Source organism: Schistocerca nitens, chromosome 9 (assembly GCF_023898315.1).
Source record: "Schistocerca nitens isolate TAMUIC-IGC-003100 chromosome 9, iqSchNite1.1, whole genome shotgun sequence".
Taxonomy (NCBI): Eukaryota; Metazoa; Arthropoda; class Insecta; order Orthoptera; family Acrididae; genus Schistocerca; species Schistocerca nitens.
This window is the reverse complement of record NC_064622.1, coordinates 97,344,400-97,365,145: the sequence shown is the minus strand read 5'-3', so window position 1 is coordinate 97,365,145 and position 20,746 is coordinate 97,344,400. Positions and strand designations below refer to the sequence as shown.

The 20,746-nt window shown below is 38.9% G+C and overlaps 1 protein-coding gene across 1 annotated transcript in view; it reads right to left on the bottom strand.

The window, feature by feature from the left end:
- Positions 1–20,746, bottom strand: part of LOC126203275 (signal peptide peptidase-like 3) — a 99,084-nt gene that overhangs the window by 51,680 nt on the left and 26,658 nt on the right. Inside the window, exon 4 of the mRNA XM_049937531.1 lies at positions 9,716–9,837. Within this exon, the coding sequence (XP_049793488.1) occupies positions 9,716–9,837 (122 nt within the window). The remainder of the gene's footprint in view (positions 1–9,715; positions 9,838–20,746) is intronic.

The window sequence follows — 20,746 nt, the reverse complement described above, 5'->3', positions numbered from 1 at the left end:
CAAGTTCTTTTTTGGTTCTTTAGTGGGGGGTTCGTTTATGTCTGTTGTGTTACCACAATCTGCTACTAGTGCTGAGAATTTGTTTGATAATGGTATCACTGGGGCTGTACTTACATGTAGTTCTTGCTAGTTTTTTTTTTTTTTTTTTTTTTTTTTTTTTTTTTTTTTCCAGCACAAGCCATATTTTCTGCGCGGAATGACTATTAACAATGGCGTTGTCTTGAGTTAGGTGATAATTCTGATCCACTGCTTTATATTGTTGCCAGCTCTTGATATTTCCTCAGAAGTTCTTGATATTTTGTATTGACTGACACTAAATCATCTGTTACACGCTTATTATTTTTTCTTATTGTTGGAAGAAATACTTTCTGTTGTTTAGTACACAGCTGAGAACCGATTAAAGCTTCCAGATTCCAGCACAACAGCTACAATGGCGAAGAGGTCCATTTTGAGAATAACTACACAGTGTGTCTGAACAGTATTTCAAGAGGCAACACTTCAGAATTTGAGAGTAACAACATTCACATGCTGAACATAAAACACTTTTTCAGACATAGGGAACATTCCACGCTGCTTTACATTTACTTTGGGTGCCTAGTCTTGTATGCTGCTTTGCATTTACATTGGGTGTGCCTAGTCTTTGTTTCCCTACTTAATACAGTATTGTTCTACAGAAGTTATTATTTTGCTTACTTATAATAAATGCTTCACTGGTTGTTTTGAATCTAATATGTCATCATTTGGGCAAGAGCAGGTCATCTGTCCACGACGACCAGATATTTCTATTTGAAGCACGTGTGTTTCATAGGGATAATGATTATGTAAATAACTGTCTGACTTTGAGAAGTCATGCCCGTGGGTGCAGATTGTTTCACTGTTATACTTCATTAACAATTCTTCAACATGTTATCTTGTTTTTGATCCTTTTCTCATGTCTCCATAAATAATGTTTCTCTTCATATTCATTTACAGTAAATTAGCCTCCTTTTATTCATAAAAACACTAATCTTGCAACTTGGTGATCTGCATACACAAAACACTCTAAAGCCATCTGTCATTACACCCACAACTTCACAATATTTTTATTTAACTCTGCTTACTCTCACACCTTTACGGATTACAATCTTTATTAGCTTTCCTGTCTGAATATATGTAGAAACTTTGCTACTTTTGTGTTTGGATCTATAGCCTAATGGCACTTCATAGTCATATTACCTCTATGACTTGCAGTTAGCCTATATTCAGATGCATCATATGTCTGGTTTATTTCACTTTACAGTACTTCCACTTGTAATTTCTTGTTATCAATATACTGTATATTCTAATGTAGCCTTTTACACAATTTTCCTTTATATGACTTACATGTTGTGGGCTGTATTCTCAGTGCATTTTCTGTCATTTCCTTATTGGGGTGGTGCTTACATTTTGCTCTTTCAGCTACAGTGTCTGATTTTTTGCAGCCACGAGACTGAATTAGTTCCCCTTGTTTCTAATAATTTTTCAAATATCCGTCAACATCATGCTGAAAGTTACAGACCCAATCTAATCAAACAATCATCCTTTCCTAGGTAGTTTTCACACAGAAATTTCTTTGGTCTGTGAAAACTGCCCTAAGATTAACACATTGTTCCTTGACAGCACAATCTGTTTTATGACACCACTAAATATGAACCTGTATCGTGCATAGATACTTCTTGCCAAATAAATCAGAGTTCTTGTGTCTATTTAAATATTCACAGATCTGCTGCATTCTAATTTCAGGTTGTACACTGATTTTGCAGCTGGAGACCGCTATATTTTCAACAGTTTGCTGCCTGTCATTGGCAATTGATTTTCATTTGCTTGCATAGCTATGGTCCAGTCTTTACTTTTACTTTACATAAGAGAGTGTGTAAACAATCAAACAGGGAGCATCATGTAGACATGTTTTGCAGCCCTGGGTAGAATTGATTGGGTCAAAATGTGACATCTGTATAAAGATAAAATACACAATGTATTTGAAATAACAGCTACTGAAAACATAAAAGTTAACAATATGTATGTCCTAAGAAAGTAAAATTTTTATCACACAATTCATAACCAAAATGTATGCAGTTTGTGTCACTGACTTTCTTCTGAGTAACTGCTTGAACTGACCAGTACAAGTAACCAAGCTCCTTGTCATAATACATACTGGTTGTCCTTGATAACTCACAACCAAACTATCATATCTGAGTCTAGCATAGTCCTTGGAGCTTCATTACAAACCAATCCGTCACAATAACATTCATTCCAAACAAGATGTAAAAAAGAAACTGTCAAGGTTGAGAAGATGAACATTTAATGAAACCACAAATAACATACGAAGGACTTCTACATACCGTGCAAATACTTTAAGGCCAAAGGAGACCACTTTGAATAGCCGATGCGTTGAGTTGGGTGCACAGAAAAGAAGTAACACCTGCTAGCTTTCAGAGCCAACCTTTGATGGGCTAGAGTAAAAAGAAACACCACACATGCCCATGTGCCCCCCCCCCCTCTCTCTCTCGCGCGCGCGCGCACACACGCACACACACACACACACACACACACACACACACACAATTTTGTACTATCAAAAATATCCCACCTCCTATTAACCTAGTATAAAGACAAGAAATACTAAAGAGTGTTAGGTTGTTCCATACGATTTCAGACAAACCGCTGGCTGTCAATAAGATACTGCCACAATATTTCGGGACAAAACTCTTCTGGCCATCATCAGGTGCATAGTGGCTAAAGTACACTAGGCTCCTCTGTTTAAAAGGAGCCAGCGGGTGCACAGTGTACCAGTTGTCACTGCTTTTGTGTTATTAGGATGCACGTGCATCTGCTCCAAGCCTTTGAGTTGCTGGGAGCACCCTCTTTCTTATCAGATCAACTATCTTCACATGATAAAACTGAAGAATAAAGCAGATTATGCACAGCATAGCATTATTTTATCAGAGGATTCCATGCATTATCTAACAGGAAGCCACTATCCCAATTGGTAAGTGTCTCAGACAGTCATACTACTTCTGATTCATTGATAACACAAGTATGAGTCACACCATTTTGTGTTGTATTTCATGAGATCACCAGTACAATTACAGTGCTCTGTGAAAGCAGATTTCCTGGCTCGGAGAAGCTGAGTATGCCACTGGTGTTCTACAGTGTGCTGCTGAACACTGTTCCAACAGCTTTCCTATAGCATGTATGATTTGCCACACTCACTCAGGATCTTGCACTGCTCTTAAATCACATCCTGCCTGATAACAAAAGTGTGAAGAGTTTTGATGGAGGCTGAAAGATCACTTTAACCTTATGTTTTCTTGATATTCTGCCCATTTCCACAAAAACATTTCCAATCTATGGCAGGTAGGCTGTAAGCCTGAAGGCTTCATCCTCTTCCTTGTTGTATTGTTTGTAGTACTCTCTGTATCTGCTGAAATGAATATCCATTTTCGAGGAAACAGTCTGCAAGTGTTCCAATATTGCTTGCACATCACTGGCATCTGAGGTGATATGCGCTTAGCAAATCAAGGTCCTCAGAATGTTCATTATTTGTGCCAGATGGTGGCAACTAGTTGCCTGCAAATACAGATTGGTATTAGTGGGCTTTTGAAAAGCCAAATTTTCCCAAGTGTTCAATACAATGAAACAAAAATTGTGTCCCTTAGTTCAAACTTTTGGAACCCTGTTATCAATAAATCACTGCAAATATGACTGTTCGAGGCGCCTATCAATCACGATGACAGATTCCAGTTAGGTAATGCCTGCTATGCATAATTGGCTTCATTCTTCAGTTTTATCATGGGAAGACAATTGAACAGATACCAGAGAGGACACTCCCTGCAACACACAGACTTGCACCAGATGCATATGCACCCTTTTAATGCACACAAAGTGACAACTAATACACTGCACACATACTGATGTGTTTTAAATAGAGGATCTCAATGTGCTTTAGCCACTATGCACCAGAAGACTTTCCAAAACAACGCAGCAGCTGGAAGCAACTTTTCAACATCTGGCTGTTTGCCTGAAATTTTATGGTGCAGTACATGATGTGAAAGTTTTAAATTTCACAGGATAGTGTTTTTGTATCATACTGATGGAAATTTACACTGGAAAAGCCATATACTTGTAGTAGATCTGCAAGAATGTTTAGGTATGGCTAGTTTAACCACAAGAATAATTGTAAACGGTGGGGGTAACTCCTCACTTAGACAAAAATTATTCATTGTTCAAAAGGAAGCCATTAGAATTTTAAGCACGATTCATCCAAGTACATCTTGCAAGCATCAATTTGAGCAACTGGGAATACTAACCGCAGCCTCACATTACATTCATCCTATTACAAAATTTGCTATCAACAATCCAACTAAGTCTGAGACTTAAAACAGACATTCACAACTACTACAGCATCATAAGGAATATGGATCTGCATTACCCATTACTGAATCTAACTTTGGGACAGAAAGATGTGAACTATATAGCAATAGAAGCCTTTGACAATCTAGCCATACATATGTAAATAAAATTTCTGACAGACAGTAGTAGTGTTTTTAAACGTAGATAAAAAAGGTTTCTTCTTAATGACTTCTGATATACAGTAGAGAATTTCTTGAGCAGATATAGTCATTTATACAGAAAAACCTGTAAATTGCCAGCATGCAATCATATAAATATCTTCTCATCTTTTTTAAATGTGTGTTCTATGGTTGTTCATCTGACACATTCCACATTTAATGGTTAACATGAATATGATCTACAGAACACATAGCTAACAACCAAACTAACAACCTGAAATGCCAGCATTCCGCTTGCTAATACTGTGTTGTTTGTCTTCGGTGAGTGTGAAACTTATGGCAGCGAATGGCAGAACTTGATATATCAAGTTTGCAAGTAGGCCTGGAATCAATTGCAATAAGACTAAAACAACGTACAATCAATGGTTCAAAAAGAAAAGAATAAAATTAAGCAATGAAGTAGTAGAACCAACTGACAAATTATTGTATTTAGGATAACCGAAGACAATGACTGGATGGACAATAAAACAAATATGCAGGAGAAAATTATCTTCTGCATCTGCATAAATACTCCGCAAGCCCCCCTGGCGGAAGGTACCCTGTACCAAAGTTAGTCATTTCCTTTCCTGTCCCACTCACTAATTGGGGGGGGGGGGGGGGGGGGAAGAGAGAGAGAGAGAGAGAGAGAGAGAGAGAGAGAGAGAGAGAGAGAGACTGACTTCTATATGCCTCTGCATGAGCCCTAATTTTTCTTGTCTTCGCAGTCCTTATGTGAAATCTATGTTTGTGGCAGTAGAATAGTATTGCAGTAGCTGCAAATGCTGGTACTCTAAATTTTCTCAATAGTGTTTTGCAAAAAGAACATCCCCTTCCCTCCAAGGACTCCCATTTGATTTCATGGACTATTCCTCTAGTATTTCCTTAACGTCTTCCTTTAATCCAACTTGGTGGAGATTCCAAAGGCTTCAGTAGCAATCAGTGATACAGTGAACAAGTGTTCTAGACAGTATCTCCTTTACAGATGACCTACACTTTCCTAGGATTCTCCCAATTAACCAAAGATGATCATTCGCCTCCCCTACAACCGACCTTGCCTCTCTCTCCATTTCATATTGCTCTGCAACATTACACCTAGATCTTTAATCAATGTGAATGTGTCAAGCAGCACATTACTAATACTGTACTCTTCACATTACAGGATTGTTTTTACTACTCACTCAAATTAACTTACATTTTTCTACATTTACAGCAATCTGCCCTTTATCACACCAAACAGAAATTCTGTCCAAGTCATCCTGCAGCCTCCTATAATCACTCAATGATGACACTTTCCTGTGATCAAACACAGCGCCATCAACAAATGGTCACAGATTGCTGCTCATCCTTCCTATCACATCATGTATCTATATAGAGAACAAGTCTGAATGGTCCTATCACATTACCATGGGGAACCTGACAATACCCTTGTCTCTGATGAACATGCTATCCAGAATAACATACAGGGTTCTATTACTTAACAACTCATCAAGCCACACACACATCTGAAAAATCTAGGAAAATGGAATCCACCTACAGCCGTTCATCCACGATTCACAGTATAGTGTACAAGAAAACCACAAACTGAATTTTAAATATGTGGTTCTTTCTAAATGTGTACCGAGTTATTGGACATGATTTTATGTCTCGAGGAAATTATATTCAAACTTGGAATATGCTCAAGAAATCTACAGCAAATCAACATTAAGGATATTGGTCTGTCATTTTGCAGGTCCATTCTTATATATGAGAGTTGCACTTTTTTCAACCTGCTTGGGAGTTTGTGCTGGGTGAGATATTTGTGACAAATGCAAAATTAAGTAAGCCACTAACAGTGCTGAAGGCTACACTTTCCTAGGATTCTCCCAATTAACCAAAGTCGATCATTCGCCTCCCCTACAACCGACCTTGCCTCTCACTCCATTTCATATTGCTCTGCAACAAGTCGCAGCCTCCTATAATCACTCAATGATGACACTTTCCTGTGATCAACAACAGTGCCATCAACAAACGGTCACAGATTGCTGCTCATCCTTCCTATCACATCATGTATCTATATAGAGAACAAGTCTGAATGATCCTATCACATTACCCTGGGGAACCTGACAATACCCTTGTCTCTGATCTTTAATCTGTAAAACCAAATTGGGATTTCATTTGGACTTGCCGATTTATTTGTTTTCAACTATTTCAGCTGCTTTTCTATTCTAGGGATGTCTTTCTATGTTCTCCATATATAAGTCTGTGCAATGACTAAACAATAATGTGTCTGTATGCTGCTCCTGTGAGGAAAATTTTTTTAAACACAAAAATTAAAACTTCAGCAATCCTTTTGCTACCTTCTGCTGCCACAACAGACTGATCAATGTGAGACTGAACAGAACCTTGAATGTGCTTTGCACTTCTGTTTGTGATCAGAAATTCTCAGGTTCTTGGCAAGTTCTATTGCTAAAGCTGGGTTCACACACGCAACGAAAGTATCGCCACAAGTCAAGTCATTCTGGAGTGGTGTTGTGAGCTACCCTTCACACAGGATGCCACAAATTCTTCATAATTGTGCAGTTTGCAAAATGGCGTCACCTGTCTCAGCTGATTAAACGGCTGTACATATTACTAAATAAGATGTTTTGGAAACATAATAAATGTAAAATATTACTTACCCAAGTGTTTCTCGTCTCTCTTGTCTCGACTACATGTTTTAAGAACTGGTCTGCAGCTTCAAACCAAGCAAGGATGGGTATATAAATACCGTCTGTAGACGCACCACTCTTAAGTGATTTCAGTACTTTTTTATGTTCATTCATGTAAGCATTTCAAATGCTTTGCATTTTTAATTTCGTTGTAGCTACATCAATTCCAGGTACATATTCACGCATACTGTTTACTATTTCAATTAATGCAGCATCTCTCAAATTTCTGTCTTTGTATGATTCACTTTTGTGGTTTCAAAGGCATTCTCGTTCTTGATACACCTCCAAGAATCACATAATTGTCGCTGTTGACCACTTTTTCGACATATTAATAGCAAACGCACAAACAAAAAGCACTATCTGCGGACTTATACGCACTAGAAAGGTTTGAATCCAGCCGCGAGGTAGCAATCGAATGACGTTATTCGATTGTGGAGAAGGCAAAATGGCGCAACAAAGTAGAACCAAGTTCAACTTTTTGTGGCGTGACAAAATTTTCGCTTCTTAAATGACACCACCAAAAACTAGGGGTTCACACATGCAATTACAAAGCAACTGCAGTTCGCCATTAACAGTGGCGATACTTTTGTTGCCGGTGTGAACCCAGCTTAACTTATGACAGTGGAAGCAACTGTATGCTTCGAGCATCTATCTTTTTAAAGATGCACAAATTTTTACTACTTTTTGTTTTCAACATTTCTGCATTCTGTTTTGAACGAAGAGTGCAACAATCTCTGTTTCCTCGGCATTTCCAAATTTTATTATGAAACCACAGCGGGTCTTTTCTGTTCTTAATCCAGCTACTTGGTACACACTTCTCCAGAGCACAATTTAGAATTCCTTTGAACTTCGTCCGTAATTCATCTACATCCATTATACTATAACTAAATTATGTTCAATCTTTGTCTAATTAGGACACAAACAGCTGCTTATCTGATCTTTCCAGCATTAAAATTCTCCTAGTTTTCTGGATGGATTTACAAAGTTAAGCAAGTACTGTTTCCACAATGGCATTATGATCACTAACCCTGTCTCTACACTGACACTGTAGATGTTTGAAGTGTGGGTTGGCTGCTCAAAACAGTTTCCGAAAAATGTATTCAGAATAGCTTAAAAGAAATCACTTTCAGTACCATCTACAATGAATCCACGGATACCTGAAGTATACTCAGCTGGTTAAAGTTGCTTGCAACTAATAACGCATGACCAAAGTACTTCTGTGTTACTGACCCAAGACTTTCTTTGAATGATTATGCAAGTGTTCTGGTGTAATCTGCAGGTCAGCAAAAACATCCAAAAAAATTACTTGAGTTCACCTGGGCTCACATACAGATAACTTTGCAGACAAATTCAATTTCAAACCCAATACATATAATATTTTTGTTGACTACAATGAAAACTTCCTCTCCTGTAGCATATAACTGTCTATTCAATAAACATTCCATGCCTTATTAAATATTCTAGAGCTCACTGCTTTGGGTTTCATCCAGCCATCAGTTCAGAGTATAATTTGCATTGGACAGCTTTCCTTGACGGTAGTAAGTCTAGGGACTTCGTTACAAATGCTTAAGTTTACTGGCCAATGATCTTCTTCAGTGCAGATGCACTCACATTGCCCTTACGGGAATTGGTAGATTGACTGTCATGAGTAATGAATATAGTGGGCAGGGGCACTACAAATGTGGTGTGTGAACAGTAAGTTGGAAGTGTCCCTGCAGTCGCACTATCCTCTGTGACTTCGTTGGCTCAGTCGGAGAGAGTGTCTCTGCCATGTAAGCAGGAGATCCCGGGTTCAAGTCCTGCACAGGTTACACATTTTCTACTGTCCCCGTTGATATTTATCAAAGCCTGTAAGCAGCTAATGTCTGGATTTCATTGTAATTTTATTACTGTTAAAATTTTGACATTAAAAAGTGTCTTTACTTTAGATGCAACATAATTTTGTTCCCTGCATAGCAACTGGTAGGGGTTCATCAGACGACCTCAGAATATAGCCCCACCCACAAAAATACCTATGTGCACTCCACAAGTACTCTGCTACCCGAATAGCTGCTTCTTTTGTTTGATGTTTGAGAGTATTTGAAAAAACTAAATACAATTTTAAAAACCAATCTTTCCATGTGCCTTTTGCTGAATGTTTACAATCCGTGTACATTAAAAAGTTCTCACTTACAGCAATGAGACCTGTACTTTTAATGTGGAAACCTTACAAAAACTGAGGGTTGCCCAGCAAATGTGCAGAATTACTAACAGGGACTCGAAAACAAGTAAATGGATTAGGAAACAAGACGAGAGTGGAGTGTAACAATAATCTTAATAAGATGCAATGGAAGTGGACAGAACATGGAGAAATGCAGACGAGTTAAGTGGATGGTGCTTGGTGAACTGGAGTCTTAAAAGTAATTTCTTTTACCTACATACTGAAAAAGTCTAACTGAACAACGGTTCAATGCTTCTTACTGTTTTCAGCAACTGCCGCTGTTGCTGGGGTGGCCGTGCCAGTGGGCAGCCCTGCGAGACCTTGCTGGGCTCGTTCCTTCTCTTTCTCACGTTCACGGGCTTCTTGTTCCATGTTCAAGGATCTGTAGACAGAAAAAAAAAGGAAGTGAAATAATTTCTACCATTGTTATAGCTTATATAATACCCACCACTTGAGCTTTCACTGGTCCACAAATTTTCATTTTTTTATTTGTTACAGAAGTGAAAGTGATGTGCTTTATGTATTTAAAAGGGCTAAACATGGATATCAATGCTAAAATTGTCTCCCAGCTCAGGTTACAGGTAAAAAAGATGTTTATGTTTCACAGTCACACTTATGAGACATTACAAGAGCTACATGGAAAGGCACTGTCACATGGGTTCCTCAGCCGTGAGTGAGTGAGTCAGACATTTCCAGTCCAGTATACAACCATAGAAAATGGCACTGTGAACTGACTGACACCTGATTAGCCATTTAGATCTTCCAAAGCATAAAGCTGAACTCCTTGCCTCATGACTGCAGCAGTGAAAGATCATTGCTGACACAATAAACGTTATGTGTGTGTGTATGTTTTGGAAGCATCAGAAAAAACTTGAGTGTAATTTCGGTTCCGAAGGTGATGCTACATTTTACAGTGACATTTACAGTTTGGTGAAAGGTCTGAGCCTTACATACAAACAAGATAATTGAAAACACTTAATACTGGCTCAAAAGCAAGCATGAAAGCAATATTATTGCTCAATAGTAATCAAAGGCCATCCATCCTGGTCACATACGCTGCCTTAGCTAAAGATCATGTCGAAATCTGTTATAAACTGTTTTAATTAGAATAACACCCCCACGAACCATTTACCCAAGCCGTTGGTGGGGAGGCTTGCGTGCCTCAGCGATACAGATGGCCGTACCGTAGGTGCAACCACAACGGAGGGGTATCTGTTGAGAGGCCAGAGAAACATGTGGTTCCTGAGGAAGGGCAGCAGCCTTTTCAGTAGTTGCAGGGGCAACAGTCTGGATGATTGACTGATCTGGCCTTGTAACATTAACCAAAACGGCCTTGCTGTGCTGGTACTGCGAAAGGCTGAAAGCAAGGGGAAACTACAGCCGTAATTTTTCCCGAGGACATGCAGCTTTACTGTATGATTAAATGATGATGGCGTCCTCTTGGGTAAAATATTCCGGAGGTAAAATAGTCCCCCATTCGGATCTCCGGGCGGGGACTACTCAAGAGGACGTCGTTATCAGGAGAAAGAAAACTGGCGTTCTACGGATCGGAGCGTGGAATGTCAGATCCCTTAATCGGGCAGGTAGATTAGAAAATCTAAAAAGGGAAATGGATAGGTTAAAGTTAGATATAGTGGGAATTAGTGAAGTTCGGTGGCAGGAGGAACAAGACTTTTGGTCAGGTGATTACAGGGTTATAAATACAAAATCAAATAGGGGTAATGCAGGAGCAGGTTTAATAATGAATAAAAAAATAGGAGTGCGGGTTAGCTACTACAAACAGCATAGTGAACGCATTATTGTGGCCAAGATAGACACAAAGCCTATGCCTACTACAGTAGTACAAGTTTATATGCCAACTAGCTCTGCAGATGATGAAGAAATTGATGAAATGTATGACGAGATAAAAGAAATTATTCAGGTAGTGAAGGGAGACGAAAATGAGATCGACAGGAAGTGCAAAATGGCTAAGCAGGGATGGCTAGAGGACAAATGTAAGGATGTAGAGGCCTGTCTCACTAGGGGTAAGATAGATACTGCCTACAGGAAAATTAAAGAGACCTTTGGAGAAAAGAGAACCACTTGTATGAATATCAAGAGCTCAGATGGCAACCCAGTTCTAAGCAAAGAAGGGAAGGCAGAAAGGTGGAAGGAATATATAGAGGGTCTATACAAGGGCGATGTACTTGAGGACAATATTATGGAAATGGAAGAGGATGTAGATGAAGATGAAATGGGAGATACGATACTGCGTGAAGAGTTTGACAGAGCACTGAAAGACCTGAGTCGAAACAAGGCCCCGGGAGTAGACAACATTCCATTAGAACTACTGATGGCCTTGGGAGAGCCAGGCATGACAAAACTCTACCATCTGGTGAGCAAGATGTATGAGACAGGCGAAATACCCTCAGACTTCAAGAAGAATATAATAATTCCAATCCCAAAGAAAGCAGGTGGTTGACAGATGTGAAAATTACCGAACTATCAGTTTAATAAGTCACAGCTGCAAAATACTAACGCAAATTCTTTACAGACGAATGGAAAAACTGGTAGAAGCGGACCTCGGGGAAGATCAGTTTGGATTCCGTAGAAATGTTGGAACACGTGAGGCAATACTAACCTTACGACTTATCTTAGAAGAAAGATTAAGAAAAGGCAAACCTACATTTCTAGCATTTGTAGACTTAGAGAAAGCTTTTGACAATGTTAACTGGAATACTCTCTTTAAAATTCTGAAGGTGGCAGGGGTAAAATACAGGGAGCGGAAGGCTATTTACAATTTGTACAGAAACCAGATGGCAGTTATAAGAGTCGAGGGGCATGAAAGGGAAGCAGTGGTTGGGAAAGGAGTGAGACAGGGTTGTAGCCTCTCCCCGATGTTATTCAATCTGTATATTGAGCTAGCAGTAAAGGAAACAAAAGAAAAATTCGGAGTAGGTATTAAAATTCATGGAGAAGAAGTAAAAACTTTGAGGTTTGCCGATGACATTGTAATTCTATCAGAGACAGCAATGGACTTGGAAGAGCAGTTGAACGGAATGGACAGTGTCTTGAAAGGAGGATATAAGACGAACATCAACAAAAGCAAAACGAGGATAATGGAATGTAGTCAAATTAAATCTGGTGATGCTGAGGGAATTAGATTAGGAAATGAGACACTTAAAATAGTAAAGGAGTTTTGCTATTTAGGGAGTAAAATAACTGATGATGGTCGAAGTAGAGAGGATATAAAATGTAGACTGGCAATGGCAAGGAAATCGTTTCTGAAGAAGAGAAATTTGTTAACATCGAGTATTGATTTAAGTGTCAGGAAGTTGTTCTGAAAGTATTTGTATGGAGTGTAGCCATGTATGGAAGTGAAACATGGACGATAACTAGTTTGGACAAGAAGAGAATAGAAGCTTTCGAAATGTGGTGCTACAGAAGAATGCTGAAGATAAGGTGGGTAGATCACGTAACTAATGAGGAGGTACTGAATAGGATTGGGGAGAAGAGAAGTTTGTGGCACAACTTGACTAGAAGAAGGGATCGGTTGGCAGGACATGTCCTGAGGCATCAAGGGATCACAAATTTAGCATGGGAGGGCAGCGTGGAGGGTAAAAATCGTAGAGGGAGGCCAAGAGATGAATACACTAAGCAGATTCAGAAGGATGTAGGTTGCAGTAGGTACTGGGAGATGAAGAAGCTTGCACAGGATAGAGTAGCATGGAGAGCTGCATCAAACCAGTCTCAGGACTGAAGACCACAACAACAACAATTAGAATAATCATGAATGGCTGGTATGTGGAGACTTCAAAGATATTGCGATGCAGATGCATTTGCAAGGTTGCTCCATTATTAGTGTTCCTACCTATGCGAGTGCGACAGTTGGGCAAGAGAAAAATGCTACACACAGCGAGGATGGTCTCCACGAATAGCTTGATGATGGAGTCAAAAAATATTGCTGAAGAATCTCTAGTGAATCTGAACAATATTATTCTCCGATCACTGTACGTTAAGTTGGGACTCATGACTGCATCCATTAAAGCTGTGCGCATGACTGAAACAGCATTTCAGTATTTGTGTAAGAAGTTCTGACGACTCAGCATTGACGCGATCTCTCTCTCTCTCTCTCTCTCTCTCTCTCTCTCTCTCTCTCACACACACACACACACACACACACACAGAGAGTCCACTCTAACCCCTGATCAGCTGCACTTGTGGCACTTTTTGTAACGTGGCAACATTTTTCGGGGGAAACAGGAAAGACAAAAATTACAGTAACCTTTTGGACAAATTCATCCATGTTTATGCCAGTGGAAGCAACATGACGCCGGAAATGCACTTCCTTGCCTTGATGTGCTCCCAAAAAACTGTGGTGCATTCAATGATGAGCAAGGTGAGCGGTTCCTTCAGGATATTTCTCTCATCAAACAGCAGTACACAGGACAGTGGACTACTGGATGTTACAGACAGGTGCTCCAGACACCAACCACAAGAGGAAGGCAAAGAAACGGTGTGAAGAACCTAGGTAAATTCAATTAATGCATTATATCCTACTGATTACAGTAGCATTATATGTGAACGCCACCTTACTTTTAAACCTCAGCTGTGAGACAATTTTAATAATGATATTCATCTTCAGCAGCTCGGAATCCATAAAGACGGTCTACTTTAGTTTCTGCAAAAAATCACTGTAGGTAAGTGGTGGTGGTGGTTAGTGTTTAACGTCCCGTCGACAACGAGGTCATTAGAGACGGAGTGCAAGCTCTGTTTAGGGAAGGATTGGGAAGGAAATCGGCTGTGCCCTTTCAAAGGAACCATCCCGGCATTTGCCTGAAACGATTTAGGGAAATCACGGAAAACCTAAATCAGGATGGCTGGAGACGGGATTGAATCATCGTCCTCCCGAATGCGAGTCCAGTGTGCTAACCACTGCACCACCTCGCTCGGTGTAGATAAGTGTTATGATCTATGTAAAGAACTGCCTTTAACATTACTGTATACAATTTCATACATAACAAAAGAGCGATAGGGAATAAAACTGGAGAGGGACAGCAAAGTGTGCCATGATGCTAGGCAGAGACAAGGAAAGAAATCAAAAGGTGGGTTGCACATTAATACCACAGGCCTGAGATGGTTGGGGGCAGGGATGGTGGGGCAGGCAAGCAGCTGAGCTAATGTTTTGACATGTTGTTGTTGTTGTTGTTGTTGTTGTCTTCAGTCCTGAGTGGTTTGATGCAGCTCTCCATGCTACTCTATCCTGTGCAAGCTTCATCTCCCAGTACCTAATGCAACCTACATCCTTCTGAATCTGCTTAGTGTATTCATCTCTTGGTCTCCCTCTACGATTTTTACCCTCCATGCTGCCCTCCAATGCTAAATTTCTGATCCCTTGATGCCTCAAAACATGTCCTACCAACCGATCCCTTCTTCTAGTCAAGTTGTGCCACAAACTTCTCTTCTCCCCAATCCTATTCAGTACCTCCTCATTAGTTACGTGATCTGCCCACCTTATCTTCAGCATTCTTCTGCAGCACCACATTTCGAAACCTTCTATTCTCTTCTTGTCCATACTAGTTATCGTCCATGTTTCACTTCCATACATGGCTACACTCCATACAGATACTTTCAGAAACGACTTCCTGACACTTAAATCTATACTCGATGTTAACAAATTTCTCTTCTTCAGAAACAATTTCCTTGCCATTGCCAGTCTACATTTTATATCCTCTCTACTTCGACCATCATCAGTTATTTTACTCCCTAAATAGCAAAACTCCTTTACTATTTTAAGTGTCTCATTTCCTAATCTAATTCCCTCAGCATCACCAGATTTAATTTGACTACATTCCATTATCCTCGTTTTGCTTTTGTTGATGTTCATCTTATATCATCCTTTCAAGACACTGTCCATTCCGTTCAACTGCTCTTCCAAGTCCTTTGCTGTCTCTGACAGAATTACAATGTCATCGGCAAACCTCAAAGTTTTTACTTCTTCTCCATGAATTTTAATACCTACTCCGAATTTTTCTTTTGTTTCCTTTACTGCTTGCTCAATATACAGATTGAACAACATCGGGGAGAGGTTACAACCCTGTCTCACTCCTTTCCCAACCACTGCTTCCCTTTCATGCCCCTCGACTCTTATAACTGCCATCTGGTTTCTGTACAAATTGTAAATAGCCTTTCGCTCCCTGTATTTTACCCCTGCCACCTTTAGAATGTGAAAGAGAGTATTCCAGTCAACATTGTCAAAAGCTTTCTCTTAGTCTACAAATGCTAGAAACGTGGTTTGCCTTTTCTTAATCTTTCTTCTAAGATAAGTCGTAAGGTTAGTATTGCCTCACGTGTTCCAACATTTCTACGGAATCCAAACTGATCTTCCCCGAGGTCCGCTTCTACCAGTTTTTCCATTCGTCTGTAAAGAATTTGCGTTAGTATTTTGCAGCTGTGACTTATTAAACTGATAGTTCGGTAATTTTCACATCTGTCAACACCTGCTTTCTTTGGGATTGGAATTATTATATTCTTCTTGAAGTCTGAGGGTATTTCACCTGTCTCATACAGCTTGCTCACCAGATGGTAGAGTTTTGTCAGGACTGGCTCTCCCAAGGCCGTCAGTAGTTCTAATGGAATGTTGTCTACTCCCGGGGCCTTGTTTTGACTCAGGTCTTTCAGTGCTCTGTCAAACTCTTCACGCAGTATCGTATCTCCCATTTCATATTCATCTACATCCTCTTCCATTTCCATAATACTGTCCTCAAGTACATCGCCCTTGTATAAACCCTCTATATACTCCTTCCACCTTTCTGCCTTCCCTTCTTTGCTTAGAACTGGGTTGCCATCTGAGCTCTTGATATTCATACAAGTGGTTCTCTTCTCTCCAAAGGTCTCTTTAATTTTCCTGTAGGCAGTATCTATCTTACCCCTAGTGAGACAAGCCTCTACATCCTTACATTTGTCCTCTAGCCATCCCTGCTTAGCCATTTTGCACTTCCTGTCGATCTCATTTTTGGGACGTTTGTATTCCTTTTTGCCTGCTTCATTTACTGCATTTTTATATTTTCTCCTTTCATTCTCCTTTGACATACCACATGAAAATTCCTTGGTGTCCAACTGGGTAACAAATTAAAATGCAGTCAGTACACAAATAAGCAGCTCAGTTCAGCTAGGTCTGAACTTACAAACATTCTTTCATTTTGTTGACTTACTTTCAGTTCCTTTCTCCCTATAGTTCCCTCCTGTAACTATGCAAATAAACTTAATGCAGTATTTATTGAGCAAAACTGTGTAAGAATGTTGTGTGAAATACTTAAATCACACACCTTTCTTGGCCCTTTTCTAAAATTGAAGGCTGAATTGCTTTCACCAAGTTCTTAGTGCATTTACTACAACAATACATTTATTAAAAAAAAAAGTGAATGAAGTTACAGAATTTGTTTTACAATACTATGCAAGTAGAGACTCTAATTTATTTTTCCACGTTATTTCCTGCCACACTGAGAGATTTGTCTCAGTGTTTGATGAGCTACAAAATTCTACAATCATATAATTCTTCCACCTGCACCCATCCGGCATTAAAGTCCCGGTTAGCCTAAATCTTCAGTAATAACCTTGTACCGAAGAGTATGGCTAATCTAATGTAAAATGAACAAAAAGCTCTGAGATGATGAATCTGCTGTTTTCTGTAGCCCTTTTGTCAACCAAAAGAATAAAACCTGCATTCATGACAGTCAGTCAACCTCTTTTATCTTCATCAAGGACATTGGTTTGCACATTCTTGCACCATCTTCACTCATTATTGAAGATTTGGGCCAGAATAAACTAGTTACATTCAGACGAGAGCAGATGGCAGATTTCTATGCTTGTGGAATTTCAAAGCTCATCAAATGCTATGACAAATGTCTCAATGCCGCTGGAAACTATACAGCAAAATAAATTAGTGCATGTATGTTCACAGTATTGTAAAGCAAATTCCCTAACTTCTTTTTTTAAAAAAAAAAATACTTGGAGGTTGCTTTATGAATAGCTCTCCCTTTGTCTAGGGTTCAAGGTTAGCATCTGTTGCAATGATGTAGAAGCTCCCTGCAAAATCTGGAGTGCCTACAGATGCAAAAGAATAGCAAATAAGTTTATTTTAACCATTCATCCAACCAAAAATTAGCTGGGTACTTGGATTCAAGCATTAGCACTATGACAGTTTACAAAATTCACAGTAAATAAAAGAGAGAGAGAGAGAGAGAGGAGAGTGAGTGTGTGTGTGTGTGTGTGTGTGTGTGTGTGTGTGTGTGTGTGTGTGTGAAAATCATCAACATGATCACATAAGCATTAAGGAAGAAATAGAAGGTAGTAGTCATTATTATAAATTGGGAAGCCACAGGTTTCCAAAAAATGACCTGTCCTCCAAATTTTATGATGTTCTCCACACAAACAGAATATAACTGTTTAATGGAGCTATTTGTTAATACAGCTTGAAGAATTAGCTTTCCACAGCTTCTCTTTCTTAATGTGCATTCTGACATGTTGTGTACACCAGAACTTTCTTCTTTTTTTTAGGTCTTATGGTTGAAGATATTTCTTCCCTCTTTCAGCACTTCCACCCTGTTCCACACCCTTTTATATCCCCTTTCCTCAAATTTCTCTAGATTTCAATCAAATCAACTTATAGTCCTTACTGTCTGCAACTCTTCATATTGGACTTGGGAGTTATTACACACACACTTTTTACTTACGATTGCTTTCCTGCATGCTGTTCCTTTCCTGTTCAAAGATTTCAACTCTCATTTTTTCCAGTATACTTATATCCTACAATATTTCTGTACTTCTCATTTTAATGAATTTACTGGAGCTGTTCATTATATTTTTTATGGAAATGTTACAGTTGATCTCCTCTTAACTGGACACGTATGTACCCGGTGTTCCCTGAGTAAATAAGCTTTCTGAATAGTACCTTCCAAAAGTGGGTTGGGTTCTAGAGTCAAGAGGTCATTACATGAATCGCCTTCTGCAAATTATAAGAGTGAGGAAGACTTCTTTTGCTTGTATTACAAACACTGCAGATAGCTGCAAATTCAAATGGAGACACTGATCTCTCAGCAGAACAGTTGCTGAATGTTTCCAACTGCCCAGTTTATGAAAGAAGTTGTTGAATATGGACTAATCCAACAAAGCAAAGTGTTAAACTTGGTGATGAAACCAGCAGTGTCAAACTGTGTTCCCTATGGAGAGAGCTGGAGCTTTAAACAGTGCAAAATAAGACATATTACTTACTTTTGTTTCATTCAGTACCATATTTTAGGAGTACTGTGGAAAATAGCATAAGCATCAAATAGCTTTATCCCTATGTGTCACCTCTTTATAGTTTAACCATAAACCTGCACCCTTGGATGGTTATCTTTCTGTGTGTCAATAAATATTTTGAATTTCCCAAATAAATTTTGTATGGATGAACAATAAATAGTGCTTGAAATTATTAATACTATGAAGTTTGACATCAGTGTGTAGTGTAGCGGTATGCTCAGATGATTAGGAAGCCGTAAGATTCGTCTAGTGCTTGCGATTCCCTACCAAATGCATTCCTAGGCTATGATCGCATGCTGGTTGTAAATCTCACTGCTCATGTATGTTTTGCAGATAGCTTAAATTACACAACAACCAATGAATTAATATATCATTTACTGTATACCAATCAAAATGAAATTTTAGAGCCTTTCAGAATAACAATAGTTAACTGCTGTAAGAGTTTCAGTTCCATACTTAAAATACTTCCCAAAATATTCCAAATTATCTAAAACACAAATTTTACAACTCACCATTAAAAAGCAACATCGTCACACATTAATATGTTTTTATAAACATATCGGAGGATAACAAATGTTACACCTGGTTGCAAAATAGTTGCTTAAACAATATTTTGTTTTGTGCAGAGAAAGTTATGTAATGTTTCAGTTTTCGAAAAGAATTTATATTTTCAGTTGTTTCATATAAATAATTTCGTTTGATGGTGTGAATGCAGAAGTTATATTAAATATCAATCTTGAAAATAGTTTATAATGAAGGAGCACGTGAATTATATGGTGTAACACAATAGTGAGCCACATGCATGGTATGATGAGACTACTGTAAAGTAACTAGTTTATGGTTCACAGAAGCAAAGCTTTTATTTTAGTCCTTAAGATACGCAAAGATAAGATTATTTCAAGTTTATTTAATTTTCGAACAATGCTAAGTTTAGTAACCAACTTACGTAAATCCGGTGTTGGGGATTGGTCAAGGCAGAAAATTTCCATGTTGCCCACGAAAAGCTACAAAGCTAACTGGCTACAATATGTCCCATCACATCAGAACAGGGAATATTCATGCTTTCTGGAGGAGACATATATTTGTGCACCTTGCCTTGAGGAGTGGTAACTCAGCTCCAGTAGCGAACAAAACTATTTTTAGGAGTTCTAGTAAAATGTTATTATTTACCTTTGTACAGAAGCAGAATGTTTTGGAAAATGACTGGTCAAGTGTAAACAATGTTTTTGAAAGTTTTAAAAATTCTGTGACTGCTTCAGATGGGCTAAAAAATTCCAGGTGGCGTGCTATACTGTTGTAATTCCGAACTTCACGCTGCTGAACTGTGTGGTACAAACTGAGCATATCAAAACTGATAATCATAGTGGAACTTTCAAAACATTTATTGACTGTCAAAAGTAATGATTCTTTACACAGAAGGTCATTACTTCTATGCTTATGCTGGCTACTTCTGAAAGCATGTGATATGTGAGTGAGCATGACAGTATGAACTATGAACAACAACTTGTTTTTCTTACATCAAGCACTGTACGTTAGGATCAACTTGCTGGCAGTGTACATCTTGTGAAATTTAGAATAAAGAACAACTATTTTGGCCAGGAACTTATTTTATTCAGTAGCCTCAGTTAGACCCCTGATAAGGAACCTCCTTTGCAGCAGGAACCAATATTTTATGCACTTGCTGAAAGTATAGAGCAGAACCCTCTTTGCAGCAGCAAGCAATGTTTTATGTGCTGGCTGAAATTTACGTAACAGCCTATCTTTTTGGACAACTTTTCCAGTTTGAACCACATGTAATATCACTTCAGGGCAGGCTAAGGAAACACACAGAGGAGAATGAATTAACTCCAATAGACAGACAGACATTGGAGAATCCAAGTATTTACTGTAACATTTACAGAAAAGGAATCGGGCACATGTATTATTGTATCATGCATGACAACATGGTTTAAATCCAGATGCTCGCAAAGTAATTGAGCCCAACATCTGTACTCATGCCAGAACTGCAC